Source organism: Merops nubicus, unplaced genomic scaffold (genome assembly GCF_000691845.1).
Source record: "Merops nubicus isolate BGI_N331 unplaced genomic scaffold, ASM69184v1 scaffold1844, whole genome shotgun sequence".
NCBI lineage: Eukaryota > Metazoa > Chordata > Aves > Coraciiformes > Meropidae > Merops > Merops nubicus.
This window is the reverse complement of record NW_008603421.1, coordinates 64,504-87,787: the sequence shown is the minus strand read 5'-3', so window position 1 is coordinate 87,787 and position 23,284 is coordinate 64,504. Positions and strand designations below refer to the sequence as shown.

The window sequence follows — 23,284 nt, the reverse complement described above, 5'->3', positions numbered from 1 at the left end:
ATTACTGTTAGCAGAGCTTATTTCTAACTACCCCTCAGCAGAACTAAGCCTCTGAAACATCATTCCTGAGCGTAAAGGAAATCAATAGCTGCTTTATTTGTTTTAAAACATTTAATAAATCTTAGACAAAATATAATTTTAAAATAGCATTTGAATAGAACTTTAAAAAGCTGTAAATCTGTACCAGTTAGTTAAAATCAATCCCTACGGTTTATCAGAACTGTTTATCAGAAATGATGGCCATGAACCACTGGAGTAAAGTTTTTTGGAGCTGACAAAAATAATTTTATAGCATATTTTTTATCTTTCATTGCATAATTTCACTTTCAAAGAGTGAAAACATATTAGAAACACTGGAGATGAGTTTTCTTTCCATGTTTAATCTAATAGAGTAGTTTCCTGTAATGCCATGAATGCTGGCTGTAAAAGAGCATGGTTGGAAAAACAGATCTAAGCAACTCTTGTAAGACAATTTTGTAAAGTTTCACATATATATTGTAAGTCTCAAGTACTGGTTTTCTTATATGTCTTTCATGTCTGCAGTGAGAAGATTCTCTAAGAGAAGTCCTCCTTTGTGTTGCAGAGAAAAGCTGAAAATTATACTTAAAATTATACTCCAGAAGCACCCATAAAAAGCAGAAAATCAAAGATTTTGGGGATATATTTTGGCCTACTTAATAGCATATTGAATTCCCAAACCTGATAATGGCTAGTGCACATGGAGAATGACTGGTGGTTTCTTTGTTCCCTGAAGCCAAACAGTCACAGCAGCCTCTGTACAGTATTAAATCTGAGATTAGTCTGTGTTGACTCTCATGTTTTCTGTCTTCATATTGGCTTTTTTTCCTTAAGTGATGAACCCCTTCACAGTTTCATTTTAGACCCCACAGGTAGCATTTATGTAGCATTCAGACAGTTTCCTACTAAGGATATAGAGCTCCCAAAAGGGGAACTGATGAAAAATCTGTTGTAAAAGCCTTTCTTAAAAGCCACATTTCTCTGAAGACGTAAATCAAGAGAGAATTTCAAATTTTTTTGTAATATTAAAGTCACAAAATACGCCAAGAGTAAGCAGAGGCAAATGTGCTGAGGCTAACGTTGGAGATGAGCTTAGCAACAGCTTTTATTTTCCTTCTTCACTGTAAAAAGCTCATCTAGATAAAATACAAACAAGCATTGTAAGTGCAGTGCAATTATACCTAGCCTCAGGAAAGAGCATTGAACAATTTTATTATAGCACCAAAGATTAGTCCTGGAATGTAATGTTGAGAGAGACCTATTAGGGACCTGCTTCATTAAAAGATGTGGAACAAGATATTCATTAGGCACCAATAAATCCATTAAGGGGAAGGGGGCTCTGCAATGGCCTTTCATGATTCTCATTATTAATTTCAAGGATTGCTGAATTTGGTGACTTTGCCAATACTGTTTTAGACAGCATTCACTGTCCCTTTTAACTCCTTGTTCTCCAGCCCAAATTCCATTTGAACTAAGCAGCCATAATTCTGCTCCACTTAGCTACCTGCTAAAGCTGAATTTGGAGAAAATGTGAGAAGAGGTAAAATCCATGGAAAATCTCTCTCAGTTCAATGCTATGAATCCTGTATGAACAGCACTCTTAAGCCTGGCTGTTGACTACAGCTTTTAAGTTCCTCATGAACCCTAGCAGGTCCAAAATTTCTGGTGCTGGTGAATCCTGGAAAGAACCAGCAGTTTGTTATATCTGGAGGACATTTTGGTAAAACTGTCCCAAGCTATGGCAGGCAAGAAGCCTGTGCTGCTGAAAAATGTTACTGTTGTCTGCTCAAAGCTGGGTTTAAATATTGACCAGTTGCATAGAAAATAGCATCTGATTTGTCAACTGCACGAAAAATAGACACTGAGAAATGAGCACATTTATCTGCATCCTGGAGCTTCCAGTTCCCAGAGATACCAAAGCGAATATTGAACGTTTGGTGAAAAGTCAAACTGGAGGAAAAGAAGAGCTGCTTAGATCAGGAGTTGAAGATTTCCTTGCTGGAGGACTACAGACAACTCAGAGCAAGGATGCTTGAGCCTGGTTGGTATTTTCTACTAAAAGTGATTTTTCTTTCCAGAAGTGACCTTGAGATAGTCACTGTTGGTTTTACTAGTCTTCTGGAGCAAAACTTCCAGCTAGAAGTTGTGTACCAGAATGCTCCCAAGTGCTTCAGAGCTACAGAAAGCACGACTGGACAAGACTTGAGCAGACAAAAGTGTTTCTCTTTTTCCTCTGTGCCTTCTCTGCTGGAAAAGCCAACTCTTACCCAGCCTGAAAGACTGTCAGGAATGTCACTGGTCAGGATTCAGAGCCTCTTTTGTCCCACCTGTGTCTGTGTCACAGCCATCACATGGGGCTCAATGAATTTGTCATGCCACAATTAATCCATTTCAGCAGCTGATTTTCCTCACTGGCCTGCTTCCCACCTCCCCAGGGCACTTCTTCTGTCACGGCTGAACGGGGTGGGGATTGTGGAAGTGCTAATGGGGTGGCTTTTCTCAGAGCCTTCAAACTGTGTGTGAGCACGTGGGTCAGGGTGGGAGTTTCTGACAGTCTCCTGGGAACTCTCCAGAGGGGAGCTGCTTCTCCAGGTATACAGGCAATTACTTCTTTCGATGTATTTTTTTGAGTTAGTGATTTAATTGTGGCAGGCATTGCTTTTGCCATGCATAGAGGTAGCTCAAGAAATGGAGATACACTAATTACAAGACAGATGATGTGAAACAAGGGTTTATAAAACACAGTATTTACCCTATAAATACTAAAACAAGAAAAACGTGATAGAGTTTATTACAGTACTTATAAATCAAAGTAGCACAACAGCAAAAGAAAGAAAAATGAGGCACTTAGTTCTTACCTTACATATATTCTGTGATACTCCCTCCCAGATTTTATAAACAAATAAAGTATGTTAACAAATAGACCAACTATGCTTCTGATACTTGATAAGCATGAGGATGAAATTGTAATCAAAAGAGCTCAAATTAGACTAAATTACTTCTTTATTTATTCTTTTCCTTCAGGCGCTATTTAACATCATATTTTTGGTAGAAATGAAACATTCACAGTGTCTTTTTCAGAGGATGGAAACCTTATGTTTGGAATGATTTCTGCTCTGGAATGTCTGTAATATATTGAAGCCTTAATACTTTGCTAATTGGTACCTCACTAATTAGCCCGTGACAAGAATTTTAATCAGAGTCACAGTAGGTGTTCTCCCTGTGTATAGTGGAGGAGCTATTTCCTGAGGAAAGAAGTGGAGGGAAAAAGATAGTGGAAGGGATCAATAGAAGACAAATACAATCTAATTCCTACTGTGGGAAGAGTGTACATGAATTAATATTTCTCAAAATTACATCTCTGTGAAGTACATTAAAGTTCACTTGGTGATTTGCTCTTTTCACCTGTAGAACAAATTGGACATTTTTTTTGCTGTGGCTTGATGTGTTAGAAGCAAAAGGAGAGATACTGGAACATGACTGTAGTTAATTATTCTCAGGGCCCACCCCAGAAACGGAGCTAAGTGCATCCTCAGTCTCTATAATCTGAGTTAAAGAGCTGAGCTGTGTACCCGTGAGCTGGATGAAGGAGAACAAGGCTGAAAAGGGAGATGCCCAACACCCATGAGCAATGGCCTTAGCTGAGCCTGGGCAGTAGCCTGTTCCAGAGGGAAAAATGCATACAAAAAGTCTGGAAGACACAACTGAGTGAATTGCTATCAACGACGACTCAAAACTGACAGTATTGATGAGCATCATCTATTATTTTTCTTCTATCAGGAAAAGAGGCAGAGGAGGGATAGAAGATACCTGCCTGAAAATACTGCTAATGTTCTCATTAGCTTAATGGCCTATATCCCGTTGCAGAGGACTTTAGGATTGTCATTGGAGTTGGAGGCTGTTTTAAAATCTGTAAAATATCCAGTGCAGTGAGAGTCTTAAAAACATAAACACAAAATGTAGTCCCTCTCCAAGGAAGCCTGAATTATGTGTGTATAAATATAAAGTTATTTGTCAGGCCTGGTAATCCCTGTAAGCCCAGCAGTGAAAAGGGTGATTCAGTTTCAGCAGATAATGGGACATTCTGAAAAATGGTGATCAGGTCCAGGGAACATTTTCTGTAAGGAGATATAAACATCAATAAAAGTAAGGGAAGGGTGAATTGCACAAAAGGGAAAACCAGTGAATGATTTTTACTCCTTTGAAAGAACACTTTAGGAAAGGGTTTTTTGAAGAGAGTGAAGAACTTGCTGTACAGTTTTCATTATTTAAAAAATAACTTTTTTCTACTTAATTACTGGGAAAATTCTTACTCATTGTGAATAAGGTCACAGGTGAGCCACATTCTGATGGGTGAATTGCAGATATTTAAAAGCAGTAGCTAAGGAATATTTTGATCCAGGAAGCAGTATGAGGGAAGGGAGAATAAAGTTAACACACCTTTTGGTTTTTATAAAGTTTGCAACAATCCCTGTGAGACCAGTGATTATTTTGTGAATGTTAGAGGACACTGGTGGTATGAAAACGGTAAATTAATAAATGTAAAAAATCTGTAAGATTTATGTGTAAGTTGTACTGCAAAAAAAAAATGTCATCCTTGTGCCAAAACCTAAATAGCCCAATCTCAGTCAACTAATATGAACAGTATATAGTCTGAAAAACAGTGGCACATTGTTTGTCGAATAATTTTGAATACAGGAGAAGTCAGAGAAAATTATGATGGCCTGTGACACACTCTACAAACAGTAAAAGTTAATCTAAAATTGTATTTGCTCTGAAGTATTCACTCAGCTGCCCTGCCTGGTAAAAGATGCTATCTTTTCAAAGGGCTTTATTAACCTGCCTGTCCTACAAGGTCTGGTCATTTGTCACGGCAGATTTGTCTCCTCCTATGGGCTTGATGAGAAACAGAAAGGGGTGGGGAACTCGGGCTGGGGTGAGTGGGATGGTGTAGTTTCCATCTTTTACAGGCAGAGATGCAAGGCTTATCCAGGTACATAAGGTATACTGCTGGGTGTCTAATTAGGATGCAGGCTGGGTCTGGCATATCTTGAGGTACATCTGGATCACTCCTGCTCAGCTTGGAGCATAAGGGTGAACTTGAGTACCCCTGCAAACAGGCTGCAGCCAAACCTCCTGTCCACTTCCTTGTGGGACTGCTGCTCACATCCCAGAATACCCACCAGAGACTGGAGCACTTCAGGCAGAGAAACTCTGAGAACTGAATAAGCCAGTTGGAAAAGGCAATTATAACGTGGCAGCACTTCATTTGAACGGTGCATTTTGGAAGGAGGAAAAAGCCACACAACAAATCACCTCTTATGTGATTGCCTTTTTTTCCCCAAGAAATAAAAGGAGTTTGATTTTCTGTCCTGAGTCCTTTGGTGATGATAGAATTCAGCATCCAAGATTTTTATCTTTCCTGCTACACACATATGTGGGTTTGCTATGGGGTACATTGGAAAGTTTGGGATTTCAGGCCTCTACAGAACATCTCCTTCATATCCCAGGTGGTCCAGTGTTACTTTACCAAGTCTAGTTGAGATAAGGATGGAGATTACAGTGCACATAAGAAGCCCTACCCAGACTTGGCAGGGAGGAGAGGATATTGGTTTGCTGAAGTAATTACCCATAGGAAGTGGTGAGGCTGACACTGGTTTCATTTACTGAGTGCTGCTAAAGATACTTATCTGTACTCAGAAGGCTTTAGTCTTTTATGGTTTGGATGCTGGCTGTGAAGGAAGCTCTGTCTTTTTTCTCTATGCTCTATCCAGCAGTAGTGCTTTTGGAAATATTCTGAAGACTTTTATATCTGAAAAGTGAAGGAAAATACAGTCTTACGTCTGAGCCTTGTACTGCAGCTCATTTAATGGGGGACATGCTGTCTTGAATTTGAAGGAATATTTGGAGTGTGTTTGTTTGGGTAAATAGAGGGTATTATGTTGTGGAGTAGAGATATAGCTGCTGTTGTCTTGGTTTTTTTGTCTCCTCTACCCAGAATTGGCTAGAAAAGCATTTTCTAAACGATAAAATGATATCCAAATATTTTATGATCTCTTCTTTCTTACATAATTTAAACCGAAGATTCCTTATTTAAGAAAACCTAAAATGAATTCCAGAGCCTGTGTTATGTAAGCCAGTTAGTTACATCAAGCAGAAAACTGAACATTGCCTTTGGGAGAGACACGGGGGAAAACAAATGCTTGAAAGCAGAATCTGGGAAAGGGAGGACAACTTGGGGACCAGCTTCTCCACAAACCACACCCCAGAGAGGCTGGTGAAATGTGTCGGATCCACGTGGAGCACCAGTCAACCTCAGAGGTTCTGCAGGATCAGCTAGGGATGCTTGCGTGCGTGTGCTCAGCCTGGGAATACTGCTCAACATTCTCACATTATTTTGTCTTCCAGAATGATTGAAGATTGTGGGAAAAGAGGAAATACCATGGCAGAAAGAAGGCAGCTGTTTGCAGAAATGCGTAAGTAATCCCTAGAAGTGCCTCGCTGTGATAGACCAGGCCAGTTGCAATGCAGTGGCAGTAGAATTTGTGCAAGCTTTCCACCTCGAGTAACTGATACCTCCATTTCACAAAGGGTTTAATGTCATGAAGCCAAAACTACAGGAAAATGGGCTGTTCTGACCAAATAGCAGGGGAGGAATTTTCTACATCAGATTTTGCGATTGTAGTATTTTAATCAAGTTTCTTGAAACAAAAATGCTGCAATATACAGGGAGCAATGACAAGGGGCAAAGGTCTCCAAAAGACTACATCTTTTAGTGGGAATGTCTGTAGTGGGAATGTCTGTAGTGGGTTGACCCCAGGCAGTTGCTAAGTACCCACACAACTACTTGCCTAAATCCCAATCAGCTCCGAGGGAGAGCAAAAGCAAGAAAACTCATGGCTTGAGATAGAGACAGCTGATTAAGTGATGGAGAGAGGAAAAAGACTACAACAAAACCCAGCAACGAGAATTGATGCAAAGGTGGCCAGTCACCACCTCCCCAGAGCAGACCGGTGCCCAGCCAGTCTCTGAGCAGTGTCAAACGTGGAAGACAAAACTCCCCACCTCCTTTTACTCCACCCCAATTTTATTGTTGAGCGTGATATTATTATGGTATGGACTGTGCTTTTGGCCAGGTAGGGTCATCTGTCCTGCTTGTGTCCTCTCCCAGCCTCTTTCCCACCCCTAGCCCACTCTGGGAGGGGACAGAGTAGGAAACAAAAAGGCCTGAATGCTGTGCAGGCACTGTTCAGCAACAGCTAAAACATTTCTCAAGGAAATTCTCTTATGTATGAAGACTGAGACTGTCACCTTATTGCTAGGTTTATCTAAGTTCTGTCTGTAATCACTAAGCTTGCTATTATTTGTCCCCTGCAACATATTAAGAAATGACAGAACATCTCCCCCACCTTCTGGGGGCGACCAGGACGAGGGTTACTGGGACTTCAGCAACTGTGCACGCTGGAAGGCCAAGTCTGTGCTGGTGAATTAAATGTGCTCAGGATTCTTCTCCAGGGGTGAGCCCAGGGGTGACCAGATGCTTTACAGCTACCCTCTTGAGATCTCCATATTAAGGACTTCTCATTCAGATGGCCCACTGAGAATGGTCTTGGCCTGTTCCACTGTGCCTGCTAACTCTGTCGTGCCCTGTCGTTATTTCGGGATCACACAAGGCTTGCCAAGTAATGTGGATATTTCTCTTGTCCCTTGTGTACATCTTGGACCAGTGAAGGGAGAGCTTTTTCTTTGCCCAGAAGCAGAAAACAACAACAACAACAACAAAAAAGGATGATGCACTTGTCCATTATCAGAACATAGTATACTGTTCATTAGAATTACAGAGAGAACTGGAGATTGTATCAGCTGAAGTCAATAGCACAACTTCCATTAACTTCAGTTAGTTTGAAGTACTCCTAAAATGGAAGGTAATTGCTCAAGACTTTGCTGCGAGGATTTGTGGTTTGTTCCCACAGTTTTGAGAGCTGTTTTGCTGTTGGGTTGTTTAGGAGGAGTTAAGGAGGTGTTGGGAAGATTTATAATCAGTAGTTGGATGCGGAGGAGGGACTGTTTTCCAATTCTGTATATAAATACTTATTGTCTACTATTTTTTCTTTCACATTTTACTATTTTGACATATTTCTTGAGTCTTGTTTATCTCACATGTGCTTCCTTTTTCTATTTGTCTGCCTCCCTTCTTATTACTACTACACATGCACAGAGAACTGGGTTCCAACTAGGTAAAAAGAAGGGAAGATATCACATCTTTGTGAAAAAATGAATTCATTTTAGGCAAAGAAATGCCCGTATTCATAAAACACTGAATTTTGCATTTTGAGAGTCCCTTGGATTCCTGTGTGGGTAAAGGATGTGCTGCACTTCAGCAGAAGCTCATCCTGGCATGGCATTCAGGTGCCCTCAGCTGTGTGCAAGCCCACGTGATCCATGGTTAACAAAAACCATGTGTTCCACGTACTGCAGGCCATGTGATGCTTCTTAACTTTATATCAGCTTCTGGTAAACTCCACAACCTGCTGATGTTAGAAGAAGAAAAATCATAATATAGATGACTTTGCCAGTGCTGTAGGTTCTTGCACTTGTATCTACAAGTCTGTGCTGCAACCGCACAATACTTTTAGAAAATGGGTCATGTTCCAGACTACACAACAAAATAATTCCAACTTTTCCTGCCTTTTTGAGGAGGAAATTTGTTCTGAGCAAAGAATAGGTTGATTTGACTCTCACTTTAAATTTGGGCCACTATGTGGTTTTCCTTGTGTTTAAAGAAGTTTAGTCTGAGTTCTCTGTTTCCTTTCCTTTAGAATAGGCACCTTTCTGGCTCGAAACTACAAAACTTTGTGATTACTATCATAGTCAATATAATCTTCTGTAGAATCCTATGGTTGAAGATTAAATTGTGTCTGATATCTCAAAATGCACCATTATATGTCAAATCACTAGGCAAACCTCAGCCTTACCTGACGTGCTCATGTATATCCAGGTAGATATGATGAAGAGAATTGAAAATATACCTACTGTTGTGCTGCCAGCAGGAAAACAGCAGCCAGAGATTGCAGTGTTTATTTTTTACTTTAAACTTTATTATTTTTGAAGACTGCAAATAGTGTTACATGGGATGACCATGTTGAGAAGAACCAGAATAAAACAGTGGCAGTGGTCGAAGAAAGAGAGACCACTGGCAATTCTGGGGGCAAGTTAAAAATTCAGAGTCTCATTTGCCATGCTCAGTCCCACACATCTTCCCACTTGTTGTTCAGGACTCTCCATGTAAGTGAAGTCACTTTTCTACACAAGTTATTTGGCAAATAGATCTCCGACTGTGGCAAAATGTGAATCATGATAAAACTAAATTGTCTGTTCTAGGGATTTATCAGCAAAAACACTTACACCCCAAATAATAATCAAAATAATACCATTGACTGTATGTGTAAACAGTAAAGAAAAAAACAACTTCATTGCCTACAAGTTTTTTGAAGTTTAGGATTAATACTGCAACCTAGGAAGCTCCATGAGCCAGTTTCCCTGTGGTTTGAATCTTTAGATATTGTTAAAAGGCTGAAGCTTTATAAAGGAGCACTCAAAGCTCTTATTAGAAGTTTTCACTAAAATTAAGAGGGAAGAAGTTAAATTCATGTTACTCATTGATTGTATTAAAAAAGGAAAGACTTAGTGTTACAAACATTATCCTCCCATTTACCAATTCCCTGTGGTTTGAATCTTTAGATATTGTTAAAAGGCTGAAGCTTTATAAAGGAGCACTCAAAGCTTTTGATAGAAGTTTTCACTAAAATTAAGAGGAAGAAGTTAAATTCATTTTACTCATTGATTGTATTAAAAAAAGGAAAGACTTAGTGTTACAAGCATTATTCTCCCCTTTACCAATAAAGTTTTCCACAAGCTGTCAATGAGGTACTAATGGAGAAGAGAAAAACCTGTGTAATATAGCAATAAAGCATATGATGGAAAAAAAAAAGCCAGACCTGATGTTGAGTACTTCAGGGTAGCTTCTCCCAGGAGCAGATTAAGACAGCCAGCTGGCAAAAGGGAGTAGCTGGGAGCCCTGGGAAGATGGTGTGGGAGAATGCTGTCAGTAAAAGAGCAGAATCTGAGGGGAGGGTTTCATTCCCATTTTCATCTCAGGTCAGAGAACATCTGAAAATCTTGGGTCCAGAGGGTGGCAGGTAGTTTCAGAAAGCGTGGGTGAACGATGCCGACGTGGCCACGTGTGCAACAGTGCAGCTGAGTGGCCAGACTGATAATGTCAGGAGGAATCTCAAAGCATTCAGAGAGCACGTGTAAAAGCAGAACAGGGCCATGTTCCACCCCACCTCTCTTTTACAGCCTGGTTGCACCTCGTTTGGATGTGTTGCATGCAGGTAGCTCCTTTAGAACCTCTGGTTTTTACAGCTTGGTACCTTGGTCAGTGGAGCAGAACAACAGAATAGAACAGGTTTTACCTCTGCTACAGGGCCAACCACAATGAAAAAACAAATGAGCAGAATTTTAATCGGATGTGTTGCCATGAAATGTGTGGTAAAATTAATAAGCAATCTTACATTTCATAGGCCATATTGTAGCTGTGAGGCAATAATTCTTTACGTAAGACATACCAGCTAAGAAGAAGAATGATTTAAATTGCAGTCTCCTCATCTGCTTTTTGAGGTTTTTTGGTTTTGTGAGTGGTACACAGCAGGAAGAGGCCTAAAGACTGTGCCAGGTTCTGCCTCCACCCCAGTCCCTCTCTGCTGGGCTCTCCTATGCGAAGTAGCTACCAGCCAGTTTATCCCCATCTCCTGGACAGCTGCTTTGGAAATGTTGGATCTTTAAGTTGGAGCAGCCGTGGCCAAGCTGTGTGTGAAGAAGAGAGCTGACCTTTTGAGGTCTGCATTGCAGAGGACATACCTTTATAACATGCAGAAAGGCCTCACAGCCTTTGCATTATTTCTGCCCCCTTCTGCAGGCTGCTGTCGGCCTTTTCATGACAGCATGATGTTGTTTCTGATTTGGTTTGCTGGCAATACCTTGTTCTGATCTCGCATGTCAGCCAAAGATATTTGTTATGAGCTTTGTTGTTAAATATTAAAATTAGATGGAGGTTTTCCCTGCTGTTGGAGCCTGGCCAGTGTGTCTTTTAGCCTGCAGCTTGACCAGATTGTTCTTCAAAGCGACAGAGACATGGAGCTGACTATCCCTTGCCTTCCCTTATAGAAGCCTGTTAACACTGCAGCTCCTGCCATTCCCCTTCTTTCTCCTCACCCCTCTCTACTCTGCCCACAAAGGACAGAGCCTTGAAAATTATTAAACAGTCAGCTCATGTGTCCCCTTTGTTCTCTGGCTTCCCTGCTGGCAAAGATACACACAGGTCGTATTCCACACCAATGTCCCTGTTGCTCTGTTCCACCAGGGGCTCAGGATCTGGATCGCATTCGCCTCTCCACCTACCGCACGGCCTGCAAGCTGAGGTTTGTCCAGAAGAAATGCAACTGTAAGTATGTCAGCACTCCTTTCACATACTGTTATTAGCTTCCCACTGCACTCCCCAGTCTCTCCTTCACATCAGTCACAGCCCCGGACTCTTTGATCCTGCGTGGCAAAGGACAACGATCCGAGTGCCTGGGCAGATTTTAATTAACCTGTTTCTATAAGGCACTTGTCTGAAACGTGCCAGTGATTCAGTCATGGAAGGGTGGGTCGTGATGGAAGCCACAGCCTTGATTAATAAGTGCACTAGCTACATTCTCCAGTTTTCTTGTAAAATGCCATTTGTGGGTTCCAGCATGATGGCACAAATTAAATACTTCTCTAGCAGCTCCATGAGAGGAAATGGTGGCTCCAGGCCTCGTCTCTTTGGGGTGCAGCAAAGTAAGTGCAATATTAGCCCCCTTTTTGCCAGAAGGCCAGCTAGAGACATCTCTTCTAAGAGAGTGTACCTGTTTGTCCTCCTCCACCTAGGCTTTGTTCTTGAGAAGTTTCCCACTTGATTAGTGACTATTGTTTAACATTTTTTTTCTGATATTCAGTCTTTCTTCCTTCACAGCTGCAGTTTCTGCTAGCACGGTCACGTGCTATGGACTTTAAATGGGAAATACATACAAAATCTGTAATGGTATCCAAACTAGTATACCACTGCTTAGAATGGCAGGGTTTGATTATGCATTTTACCAGAGCCTTCCACACCAGGTCAAAAAACCCATCCTAACCAGGGTAACTCTTGTCGGTGTGAGCAGCAGGGAGAGGGCTAAGGCAGAGGAAACAACATTTTTAGTCTTCATATCTAAACTAGAATGACAGCTTGGCTACACTTGTGCTACTCACAGTGGTAAGTATGCTGCAAAATACTCACTGCAGATAGAGATTAGCTGCTCTAGAGAATGTTCCTAGTTTTGGGGTTACATCTGTCTGCATTACAGAAATGTTTATCTTATGCTGTCCAAGCACATTGGAGAGGCCAAGTTCTGGTGGAAAAGACTTCAGGGAGTATTTATGGGGTTATTAGCTTTGGAGCTGGTCGTTCAATCACTTCTGCAGCACATTCCTCATGTTTTTAATATGTGTTTAGCTGATGTATGAATTGAAGGATTAACAGTATCACTTTGTAAGCAGGCTGCCAGGCACAAAACCCAGGAGGGGTTTAGTACCTGCCCAGCACCTGCCTTCTCCCATTCAGGAGGAGAGGCGTTGAAAGACATTATTATATTGCATTCAATTGTTCATTTTATTTTTTTTAGATTTTATGTTGAAGAGGATTAAATTTTCATGTCATTTTCATGGTAACAGACCACAATAGTCTGAGGTGACAAAAGTAGCCAATTTAGTTGGCAGTGACAGCAAAGTCATAACACTAATTGCTTTGCTAACTGCATCCAAAGCAAATGTTCAAACATAAGGATGCAGTAGCCTCACTGTTGGGAGCTGCTGCCTGGCTAAAAGTATTGATTGTTAATCTTAACTTTTTCCTCTTATTTATCAGCTGCAACCTGCTTTTGTGGAACTGTTGCTTCTCTTGATAAAGAGTCAATACACATGCCCTTCAGTTTGTCAGCTTGTGCCAAGTTGGTCATGGAAAGTACTTGCCTTCTGGTTGCCATTGATAACCCAGGAGAAGATTTGCTGGTCTTACATCAAGACTTACACTGTATCAGAAGACAAAAAGGGTGAACTTAAAGTATCATCCTAAGAATTAGGTGCTGTGTAACTTAAGGAATAATGCCTGTTGCTGTGGAATGGGCTGAATTGTGTGTGTCTTTTCACCATCAAGCACAGTTTTCTTATGCTTGTTTCTGGTAGGCTGCTGCTGTCCCAGATAGCTTTCTCTTATTACTGGGAAAATCATTCATTCATTCACCTGGTGGGATTTCAAACAATGAGTGTCCAAGATAGAGCTTCTAACACAGAGCCACTGAACCAAACACTGCCCTGAAGTGGTTAATATCTGACTTCTGGCTCATGTTTCTTTTAATTTTTTTTCCTATAGAAATTTTCATTATATGCCACCCAATAGTAAGTTCAGGAAAAAAGAAAAGGGGGATGTGGGAGGGGGAAAAAAAATCTGAGCTGTTTCATTTAGAGGAGAATATAAAAAGAAAAAGCTCAAAGGCAGTTGTGCTCCACTCCCAGTGGGTAGCACCTCCTGTCACTCCAGCCACCCTTGTGGCTTTCAGCCTGCTCTCCTGGCCTGCCCTGGCACACTGGCCCAGACTTACCAGGAGAAAATTGCTAGGACAGAATATATTGAAGGGGTTCTTTGAAAGAGATAATTTAATAAATTGCAGGGAGCTGCTCTTGGCTACAGGCTGAAGGTGTGTGAGGATGGAAGCAGAGAGGCTTTGAGTGCCAGAAGTGGCTGTTCCAAGGCAAGCAGAGCAGAGGTTTTGTTAACACCAGCTTTTTTACCTGAAGGTGCCCGTTAGCACAGACAGTCACAGGGTATCATTTAACTGGCAGCTCTGCTTATCACAATGCACTGATTGTTTCTGCTGCCTCTAATGCTGCCACAGGTTCATCTCCTGGCCTCCCTTTGTGAATTCTTCTCAGTACAAAAGGGTTTGTGCTGAAACCTTCTGCAGCAGGCTGGGTTTCACTGGTGAAGTAGGCACTGCATGATGGGCAAAGGTGTCTTGATAATCTCAGAGCCATTTTCTCTTGCAGCATTTCTGCTGAAGCTGGCTAAACTATCCGGCCAAAGATTATAGAGAAGGTGGCAGTTTACCACCATTCACCAGTGTATCACTGCCTGTGTTACACCTCCAACTACTCCCACTGCTGATCAAATGAATTATGTCATTTTCACAAGAGGAAGACTACTTTAAAGATATTTATCAGTCTTCAAAATTGTAAATATATGTCTTTCTGATAATTCTGCAAAACTTTAGAAAAGCTACTGTGCATGTCAAAAGTATTTCTTTTATAAAAATCTTTCAGATCGTTTAAACCAACAGGCAGTTTAAATAAAATCAGCAAAGTGAGAAAAATCAGTATCAGTCATTGCAATTATTTGTCAAACAGGATAGAATTGAATCCAGTCCAGCCTCATTCTTCAGAGAGGCAAGAGATTCTTCTTGAGAACTCAGAAAAAATATTACTAGATAAGTTTGAAAAAGCTGTAATGTTAATTTTTAAAGAAAAAATCCTATAAATTTAAGCACTCCCCTTTGCCTATGTTAATGCTACAAATATAACAATAACTTTTACAAGTTATTGTTGGCATACCTCTCAATCTGCCATGTCCCCAAACGTGGGATGCGATATGTGACAAAATCCCCAAAGTAAGAGACCCACAAAACTACATGCAGGAATCCTCAAGGCTGGGAAGCTTTGCTAGTGCACCATGAACATAAACATAGTTTATGTTTCTCTGTTTCCACTGACAATTTATAAAATCAAAAGTAATGAAAAGAGAAGCCCTGTAGATAGCACAGGTAATTTTAAGGATGTGGTCAGTGAAGAGATGACTGCAGGCTACTTGCTTATTGCTTTGCAGAACTCCTGTAGCAATAGACCTGTTGTAGTAGCACTAGTCTTCTCTTAGTCCATAAGTACTAAACACAAGATGTAGATACTTTTTCTGCCAGAAGAATAAAAATCAAAGAAATACTAAAGAAGCCTTGAGAAGAACTTGAGATTTGGACATGAATAATTCCAATGAATGCCAAGAGTCTTGGACAGATGGACCCCTGAGAAAACGCTGCTGCTGGTTGTGCTGTCTTCAGATCTCAGAATGTAAAGCAGGAGTTTGCAAGCTGACTGTGGCTGCTCTGTCTTGGCAACAGCAGGACCCTAATAATTTGAAGTTAAATTTCATTATTGGGGATAATAAAAGCAGATAGGAAGTGGGTGCAGAAAACCTGCTCAAACATGTTTATTCCAGTGTGTACTGTACAAAATGTGAATAGCTGACTTTGTCATCTAAGTTTTCTAGATGTGCTTTATTGCTGTCCCTGTATAGTGCACACTGCAAGAATCAAGTCACAGAGCTTGAAAACCCTGTGAACCAGTGTTGCTCTGACAAGGTCAAACATTAGAGTGTTGTCCTTCACTTCTCCAGTGCATCAGAGCAGGTTTTGAAGCATCCAGTACAAATTCTTCCCATACCAACTCCCACTCAGCTGCCCTGACTGCCAGGAAAATGCCATCCTGACAAGGCTGATTTACAGCTGTTTGTCCATAGCATTCAGACACAGAAGCATCATTTCCTAAAACAAGGCATGGAGGACCAATGTCAGCAGTCACGTGTATCTCTCAACATTCACCAGTTTTCAGGAACCACCAAAAAGCACAGTCTGTGGTTATCCCCAGTGATCATTGTGCAGTTGGTTTATTTTAATATTTGGTTTTCAGTGAATTTATTAAAACCCATTTGTTTATACAGGAAAGCAAGATGAAATGTCATGTTCACATGCAGATTCCCTCTGGGCTATGGTGGCAGCAGGAGCAGAACATAACAACTTCTTGTAATCAAAACGATTATACAATTAAGCATCACTCACTAATACAGAACTGTACAGCTGGAAAACTGCTGCTGTCCTTGATGAACTTTCCTGAATGTGTTGTGACATTATTCTATGACCCTGGCTGGAAAAAGCAGATTTTGCAGATTTCCCTAGATTGGAATAAATCATTGGCAGTTGAAAGATTGAATCTAAAGCCATGCTGGTGATAGTAATATAAGGCTTAATTAATGCAGACAAAAAGAGACCTTGATTCTCTGGCAGACTGTTTCTAATCCCAGCACTTCAGGGTTTCAGAGTCGTTATTTCTCCCTTCAATATTTTTCTGTGTGAGTCTTTTTCTTTTCCATTGTTTTATTGTATCCAAACTGTAGTACAGCTGTTGCTGCATAGACAGTGCAGCTGCCGTGACTGTGATGGAGACCTTGGGGATGTCCAAGGCAGTCTCCTCCACCTCCACCCTGCTCTTCCTCCTGCCTCCTCCACAGCTGAGGCATGTAGGGCACGTCAGCCTGATTTTCATACATGCTTTGGGGTGCCTCTCTGATCTGATCTGCCTTTTTTACATTTGTTTTCAGTTAGAATAATTTCTCACCCTCCTGAAATATAATCATTTCCCACTGAAAATGAATGACAGTTATTGTAAATACACTATTTTTAGATGCTTTTCTTAAAGCTTTTTTCTGTCTGTGCTCTTCTACCTCCTGTAATGTTACAGCAAGCTGCTGAAAACTGGTCTTGTCCTGGAAACTGGTAATTTGGGTATCAAATGACATCAGCCTGTGTGAGCTACTGACCCCCATCAGGATGGCAAACACTTTAAAAAAAGTTATTCAGTTAAACCTAAATAAAATTAATAGGTTTTGTTTGGGTTCTTTTTGTATGCTGCACTGATATTTAAAATATCATTTTATCCCATCTGATTCTTCATGCCATTCACAAAATGAAAGGTCACAGTGTCTGGCACTGGTAGTAAAAGGACAAGGTATGAAAGTCTTGATTCCATCCTGGAAATGGTGCTGTGACCTCTGTGTCCTCCACTGCCTGAGGAATCCACCAGGAGGTCTAGGTTCAACTCTCTCTTTTGCATGACAAAACGGGCACTGATCTTACATATCAAAAAAAGTTCCCTAAAAACAAAACTAGAGGATATTCAGAGGTGTTCCAGTCTGTCCTGTTGATGTTTAACCACCAAGTCTTTCATCTTAAGATGTTAATTGATTTAGGAACTGACAACTGCTTCTCTTTCCTTAAGCAAGACCTCTTGCCACCACATTATAAAGTCATTCTTTCTTTGACTCAGCAAGTGTTTATTTTCTCTGAAGTGAATGGGGTGCACTGTCAGTGCTCCACAGTGGTATCCTTGGTGTTCAAGAATCCCATGAAGATCCCTGCCAGGGCAAGAGTCGTTCATCCTCAATATCCCACCTTTTACTTCACAAGGACTTTATAGCCTGTGCAATTTTGTGCTTGCTCTTCATTCTTTTTCTCTCAGGATGACCATCAGAAGCAGAGCCACCAAATTATCATTACTGCAGAATTGTTTAGATTAAGTAACTTACTCCTTCATCACTGTAGGTTTCCATGGTTTGTGCTCTGTTCTCCTTGTTGGTTTTTATAATGGTTTTTATTCCATCTTGGAAGCAATAAAGCACAAGATACGTTCAAGCTGGGTCACAGAGCAATCAAACCAAATGACAAGCAATGTCGCCTACTTGAGAAGTGCAGAAGGTCTGCTTGGCTGTAGTTTGAAACATTATTTCCTGGGAAAACAATCTGCCTCTTGAAACTGTGATTGTGACATTCTTGTATTATCCTAAACCCTCAGTGATTAGTCTTCTGTGAGATTTACTTTAAAATCCTATCATTTGGAACAAAACCCTACCATTTTGAGTTCTTATTTTATTCTTCTCTGTTGACCGTCTTGTGTGTTCTGTGATCTGCTTATTATTGTTACATAAAGCAGTATAATTGTTACTAGTTGTGTTCTTTGTTTTCTATTTTAACGGAAGCTGAGTCTTATGGTTCACTTACAGGGAATGACATTATTCACATGGCTCCAAGAAATATAGCTATAAAAAAAGAAAAAGCCCTCTGTATTACAAGAGTCATGATACCATTGTGTAAGTTACTAATTCTGGTATCCTGCAGTACTTGAATAATGGAAAGAAAGATGAGTTAATGATTTTAAAAACTTTTTTGTTCCTTTGTCTTTACCAACGACTTAGAGACTAAATGCTGTTGGAACTGCTAGTACTGTTCCATATGGGTTTCCAGGCAACTATGGGGAAAGGATGCATATATTATACGTTCTGCATTATGCATCAATTATTTAATCAAAAGTTCAAAAGGGCTTGATTTAGCATATTCCCTGCAGACAAATCCTTCATAAGGATTTTAGTCTGTAAGTGTTCACTCACAGCACAATATCCTGAAAATGGGCTCAGATTTTCTTTTCTTTTCCTTTAAATGGCAGAAGTTTATTAATATTCTTGACAGACAAAATAGGTGTTGGAGAGCTGACATAACCTGTGTATTTGGCTTGTTCATTGAGGGACTACTGTTCAGCCTTCTCCTCAATGGTAGCACAACGTGGACTGTTAATACATAAAGGGGTTGTGGTATCTCAGATGTCCCCGAGTATTTGCTCTTAAAAGCTACCACTGCACATCTGTCTTGTACAAGATTGATACAAGGACTATCAGTGGACGTTTGGAATTCATTTCAATGTCAAATAGAGTGAACCAAACAAGGCTATATGTCTTAAACCCTCAATTTTCAGTTGCTTAGAGATTGATTTTTCAAACACAGTCATGATTCCAAGTGGCTCCTGTTAAAAAATGAGTTGCAGAAGTTTGCCAGCTATTCTTCTGCCCTTTACAGAGGAAAATGACTGAATTGACTTCCTTTGAGTCAGAAGTTGACAGGCAAGTAGATTAGGCCAGATCCTAAGTATACCTACAAGCTGCCCTCTGCTACTCAGGTAGCTCAGCCCTGCCTTGATGCAGACAGCTTTTGTAATTGGATCATAGCTGAAAATCTCTTCTTGCCGACTTCCTGAACTCTGCTATAACTGCCATTCACTGTGCTATTCCTGATGGCTTTTCTGATGCAGGTTGGAGGTTGGACAGTCTGTTCAGTTCCCCACTGAAGTCTCTGAACATCTGCCACTGGTAGCAGGCATCAGTCACCTTTGGTCTGGCAGGCTTTCGATGAGTTACCCAAAACCAGAAAGTTTGTGCCTCTTATTTCACATTAGTCCTCCTACTGAACACTTCAAACAAAATAAAACAAGTGGCTTTTAGCTCAGTACTCTTCTAGACTGTCTAAAAATTGCAAAATACATGCAGACGTAGAGTCTTATGCAAACAAACTGATACCTTGGTGACGACAGGATCACCGTGTCTTCTGAGGAATGCTGCTCCTTTACCTGGGAGCTTTTTCTTCTTTCACCATCTTTTTTTCCCCTCAAACTGTAACTATGTCTTTAAGTCTCCCCCATCATTCCCTTGTCCCTTCTTCAGCTTCGTGTCATTACCTGTGGCATTTGCTTTATTTGCTCTGGCTTCTCTGCAAGCCTCATTCTCTTGGCTGCTCTCTCCTGTTATCCTCTTGGCTCCATGCACTTCAGGCACACCCTCTCTTACACTCCAGCCTTTGTTCCCTTCCCCTGGGTTGTTCTGGTCCATCTCGTTTGGGTATTTTGCTGGGCCCACCCTTGTGGGTGGTGAGTACCTTGTGGGTGCTCACATGAGCACCTCCATAGTGTGCCAGAGTGCATTAGAGTCCTGCCTCTCTGGTCTGGACTCAAAGCAGTGAGCCTTGAGGAATGATGCATGAGCTGAGTCCATACATGTTTTCTTTTGAGAGTAAAGGACAGGTTTTGTGTGCTTGCAGGAAATGGTTTTCCTGAGAAGATAAGCTGCAGTATTTTGCCCTATCCATGTTGTAGCATTGCATTCGAAGTGTCCTTCTCCATTGCATCTGCTGAGTTGGGATTTTTGCTAAGTTTTTTTTTGCCCCATCCTGGTTTTGATGCTGTCACTCAGCTCTGGAGAATGAGTGGGCACTACACAGCTTTCCTCCACCTTAGGCACACAGTCTGCACCATCTTCCTGCCTAAACAGTGATCTCTGTGCAGCCTCACATAGACAGTCTGATCTGTCCCCAGCCCTTCCTCATTCCCTTTCAGCCTCCATCTCCAAAAATTTTACAAATTTTACAAGTATACTCTCTGTGGAGCCAGCACAGACACTGGCTGGCCGTGGTGAATGTTCTCAGCAGTCAGGGGCTTCTTCAGGGTCAGGAGAGCAAATAATCCACAGAAAGAGAGTCAGAGTGTGGGACCTGACATTTTTACTATAAATCTCTCCTGTAATTCCCAAAGAGTGTTTTTCTCCATGTTAATTTGCTTTCAGTTACATCAAAAGTCAATTTGTGTACTTCTAACAATATGGATCAACTTCATAACCACCAGAATATTCAGAGAAGCTTTAGCTTAGCCATTGTCTCATGTTTTTACCCACTGGTTGCACATACATAGCATTATTTTTTCTAAGTCTTAGTGGAAGCTTTCATACAGCATATATCTGGTATGCTAGGAGAGATTGTGAGGACAGATGTTGGCCATGCAAATGATTTCCAGCTTTTACAAGTGTGAAGAGACCACACAATGTAATGTCCTCAGTGTGCATTGTTACAGATGCAGTCCTGTGACTCTGTACAGTGAACATTCACCTTCCTGGTGTTGGTGGCTTTACAGAGCCAGTTTTCCTTGAGCTGAATGAAGGCGTTCCTGGGCTGAATTCAGACTGAAAGGTATCTGTGATATTGTTGATGGCTGCCATGGATTTCTAGCAGGGCATTTGTGAGCAGTCTTTGGCCCTTTACTGATCAAAGTGTGGGCTAATTGGAAGAGAAGTTCTGTGTGTGCTCAGCATTTTATTTGGTCCATGTGGATGGATAGATGGATGTCTCCTTTCCTGACAGAAAGCAAATTGAAAGTACCTCAGTTGGACTCACTGATGTTACTATGGCATGAAGGAGTGAACAAATCAGCCTCTCAGTGTGTATTTTTTGAGGAGATTGACTTCTGATAAATGAAGCCAACACTAGTATCACACTGCATCTCTTGTAAAGGTGCTGAACTTCCCCAGGTTTAATTTTCCACATTTCATTCATCTATATTTTGCCTTGAAACTCTTACTTCGTCTTGGATTTGCGGGATATCCTTAAGGATTGCATGTGCAAAATAAAGGATGACAGATGAATGGCTGTGTATTTCAAGACTCTTACTCCATCTAGGGGCCCTGACAACATCATTAAAGAGCTTCTGTCACACAGAGGAGGAAGGGTAGTTGTGTGGGACTTCACCTAAATCCCATTTATCTGTCATTTCACTTTCTGCAGTCTTGTTTCCTTTCTCATTGTTGCTGAATGTCGAGCTATATTTGTGTCAGCTGGAGTTTTTCTCCTTTTCTCAGCCTTTTCTCTTGCAGAAGACATGGCTTTGAATATAAATAATGGCAGGAGGGCAAATGTGGAAAAATTGTGTGAACACAAAGCCAGAGTTTAGTCAAATATTGTCTACAGTCTCTCTCAGTGGGAGATTGTCTACACAAATGAATGTGATACCAAAAAAATGGATCTTCAGACACCAGGATTCATCTCTCCCTATCTCAAAACTGATTATAGCTCAGATCCCAAAAGATTTGGGGGCAAATAAATCTTGTTGTCAAATAGATGTTGAAATTAGCACCTCCATTAGCAATCTCAGCAAAAGAATTAAATAAGGTTAGAGTCTGAACTGTCCTTATGACTTCAGGCATAAGATGCTTTTTCACAAAAGTCCTGCTTGTCACAGGAGTGTCTGACTTCATAGCAATCCTCTTGCTCTCTGCAGCTAGGTTGATATTAGGAATTTATCCCAGAAACCTTCTGGATTGACCCAAACTCTTCAGAAGAGAGAAGCATATGCAATGACTCTCTAATATGTCTGTTCTGGGGGTGAAAAGTGCAATTATGGGATCAGGCTGTTTACCCAAGCAGTAAGTTCAGCTTAAGTATTTCTCTGTTTTTAACAGATGAAGTTGTTACGGGGCAAATATAGTCCATAGTGAAAAGTGCAATTATGGGATCAGGCTGTTTACCCAAGCAGTAAGTTCAGCTTAAGTATTTCTCTTAACTGTTTTTAACAGATGAAGTTGTTATGGGGCAAATTTAGTCCATATTAAATAAGAAATCATTAAAATTGATAGAATCAGCTTAAGAATATGCATGTATGTAAAAATATTACCTCTTTTATATTCAAGGAAATACACAATTCATGTTTCATTAGTATTCTGTACCTTGTGTTGCTGTTTACAGTCTTACCAACCCTAAATGGTTTTAAAAAAAAATTACAGAAGACAAAATAACCATGGATCAAACTCTGAAAAACAGGAGGTGTGCCAAGGAAGGGTTTTGTCTTCAAGCAGTTCTAAATGTATATAATAGTTGCTTATTCTTTTTCATTGACCTTTGTGATACAACTGAAGCTTAGAGGTTGACAATGTAATCTCAACTTGTTTTCTGTAGCTGTGAGGGAAGAAATTGTTATAAAAAACTTTTAAATTGTGTATTCTTTTATCATCACAAGCTATTTTTAAAAGGAAATAGCATTTACTATAGATTTGGGATAATGCCCTATATATATATATATATCCTTAGAGCTGGTAAAATACACTGCTTCAAAACTAATGAGAAATGTAAATACCCCAATTTGTTAACATTTCCATTCACTTTAAACTTTTTGCTGATAACAGTGCCAAAACAAGCTGTAGTCCTTTTGTGGCATGGGGAGAGTTTTGGGGGGGGATAGATGGACCTGGCAGTGGTTGCATCAAAGGCAGAAACCTGGAGTTATTTGAGAGAGGAAGATGTAGCCTGAGCCAGACTGGCTGTTTGCAGAAGCAGACCTGGGGGAGGTTGTATCGCTGTACTAAGGACATTCCACACGCAGACGTTTTGCCCTTCCCACCGCAGGTGGTGGCCCCTGTGGGATGTCCACCCTGCCAGGCGTCCCGGCACGGGGGGTGGTTCAGCCCCGCAGACAGAGGGGGGTCGCGGGGCCTTTGGGGTGCGCTGGCTCGCTGGACGCTGTGCCCTCAGAGGGTTAAACCGCTCAGCGAGCGTGCCGCCTTGGCTGAAACCCACCCGCTGGTGCCATCCTGTGGTCAGGCCTGTGCCTGCCAGACCCTCCTGCGGCGTGTCCCGCCTCTGCGCTCGGGGCCGGCTGGCTACGCACGACCTGCGGCGTGCCA

At 41.1% G+C, this 23,284-nt stretch overlaps 1 protein-coding gene across 3 annotated transcripts in view; it reads left to right on the top strand.

The window, feature by feature from the left end:
- The first annotated feature begins 6,427 nt into the window (after nucleotides 1–6,427).
- The window catches only part of LOC103771340 (dystrobrevin alpha), a 79,368-nt gene continuing 62,511 nt past the window's right edge, over nucleotides 6,428–23,284 (top strand). For all 3 annotated transcript variants that reach the window (XM_008938633.1, XM_008938632.1, XM_008938631.1), the window contains exons 1-2: nucleotides 6,428–6,494; nucleotides 11,441–11,521. In XM_008938633.1, the coding sequence (XP_008936881.1) occupies nucleotides 6,428–6,494; nucleotides 11,441–11,521 (148 nt within the window). The remainder of the gene's footprint in view (nucleotides 6,495–11,440; nucleotides 11,522–23,284) is intronic.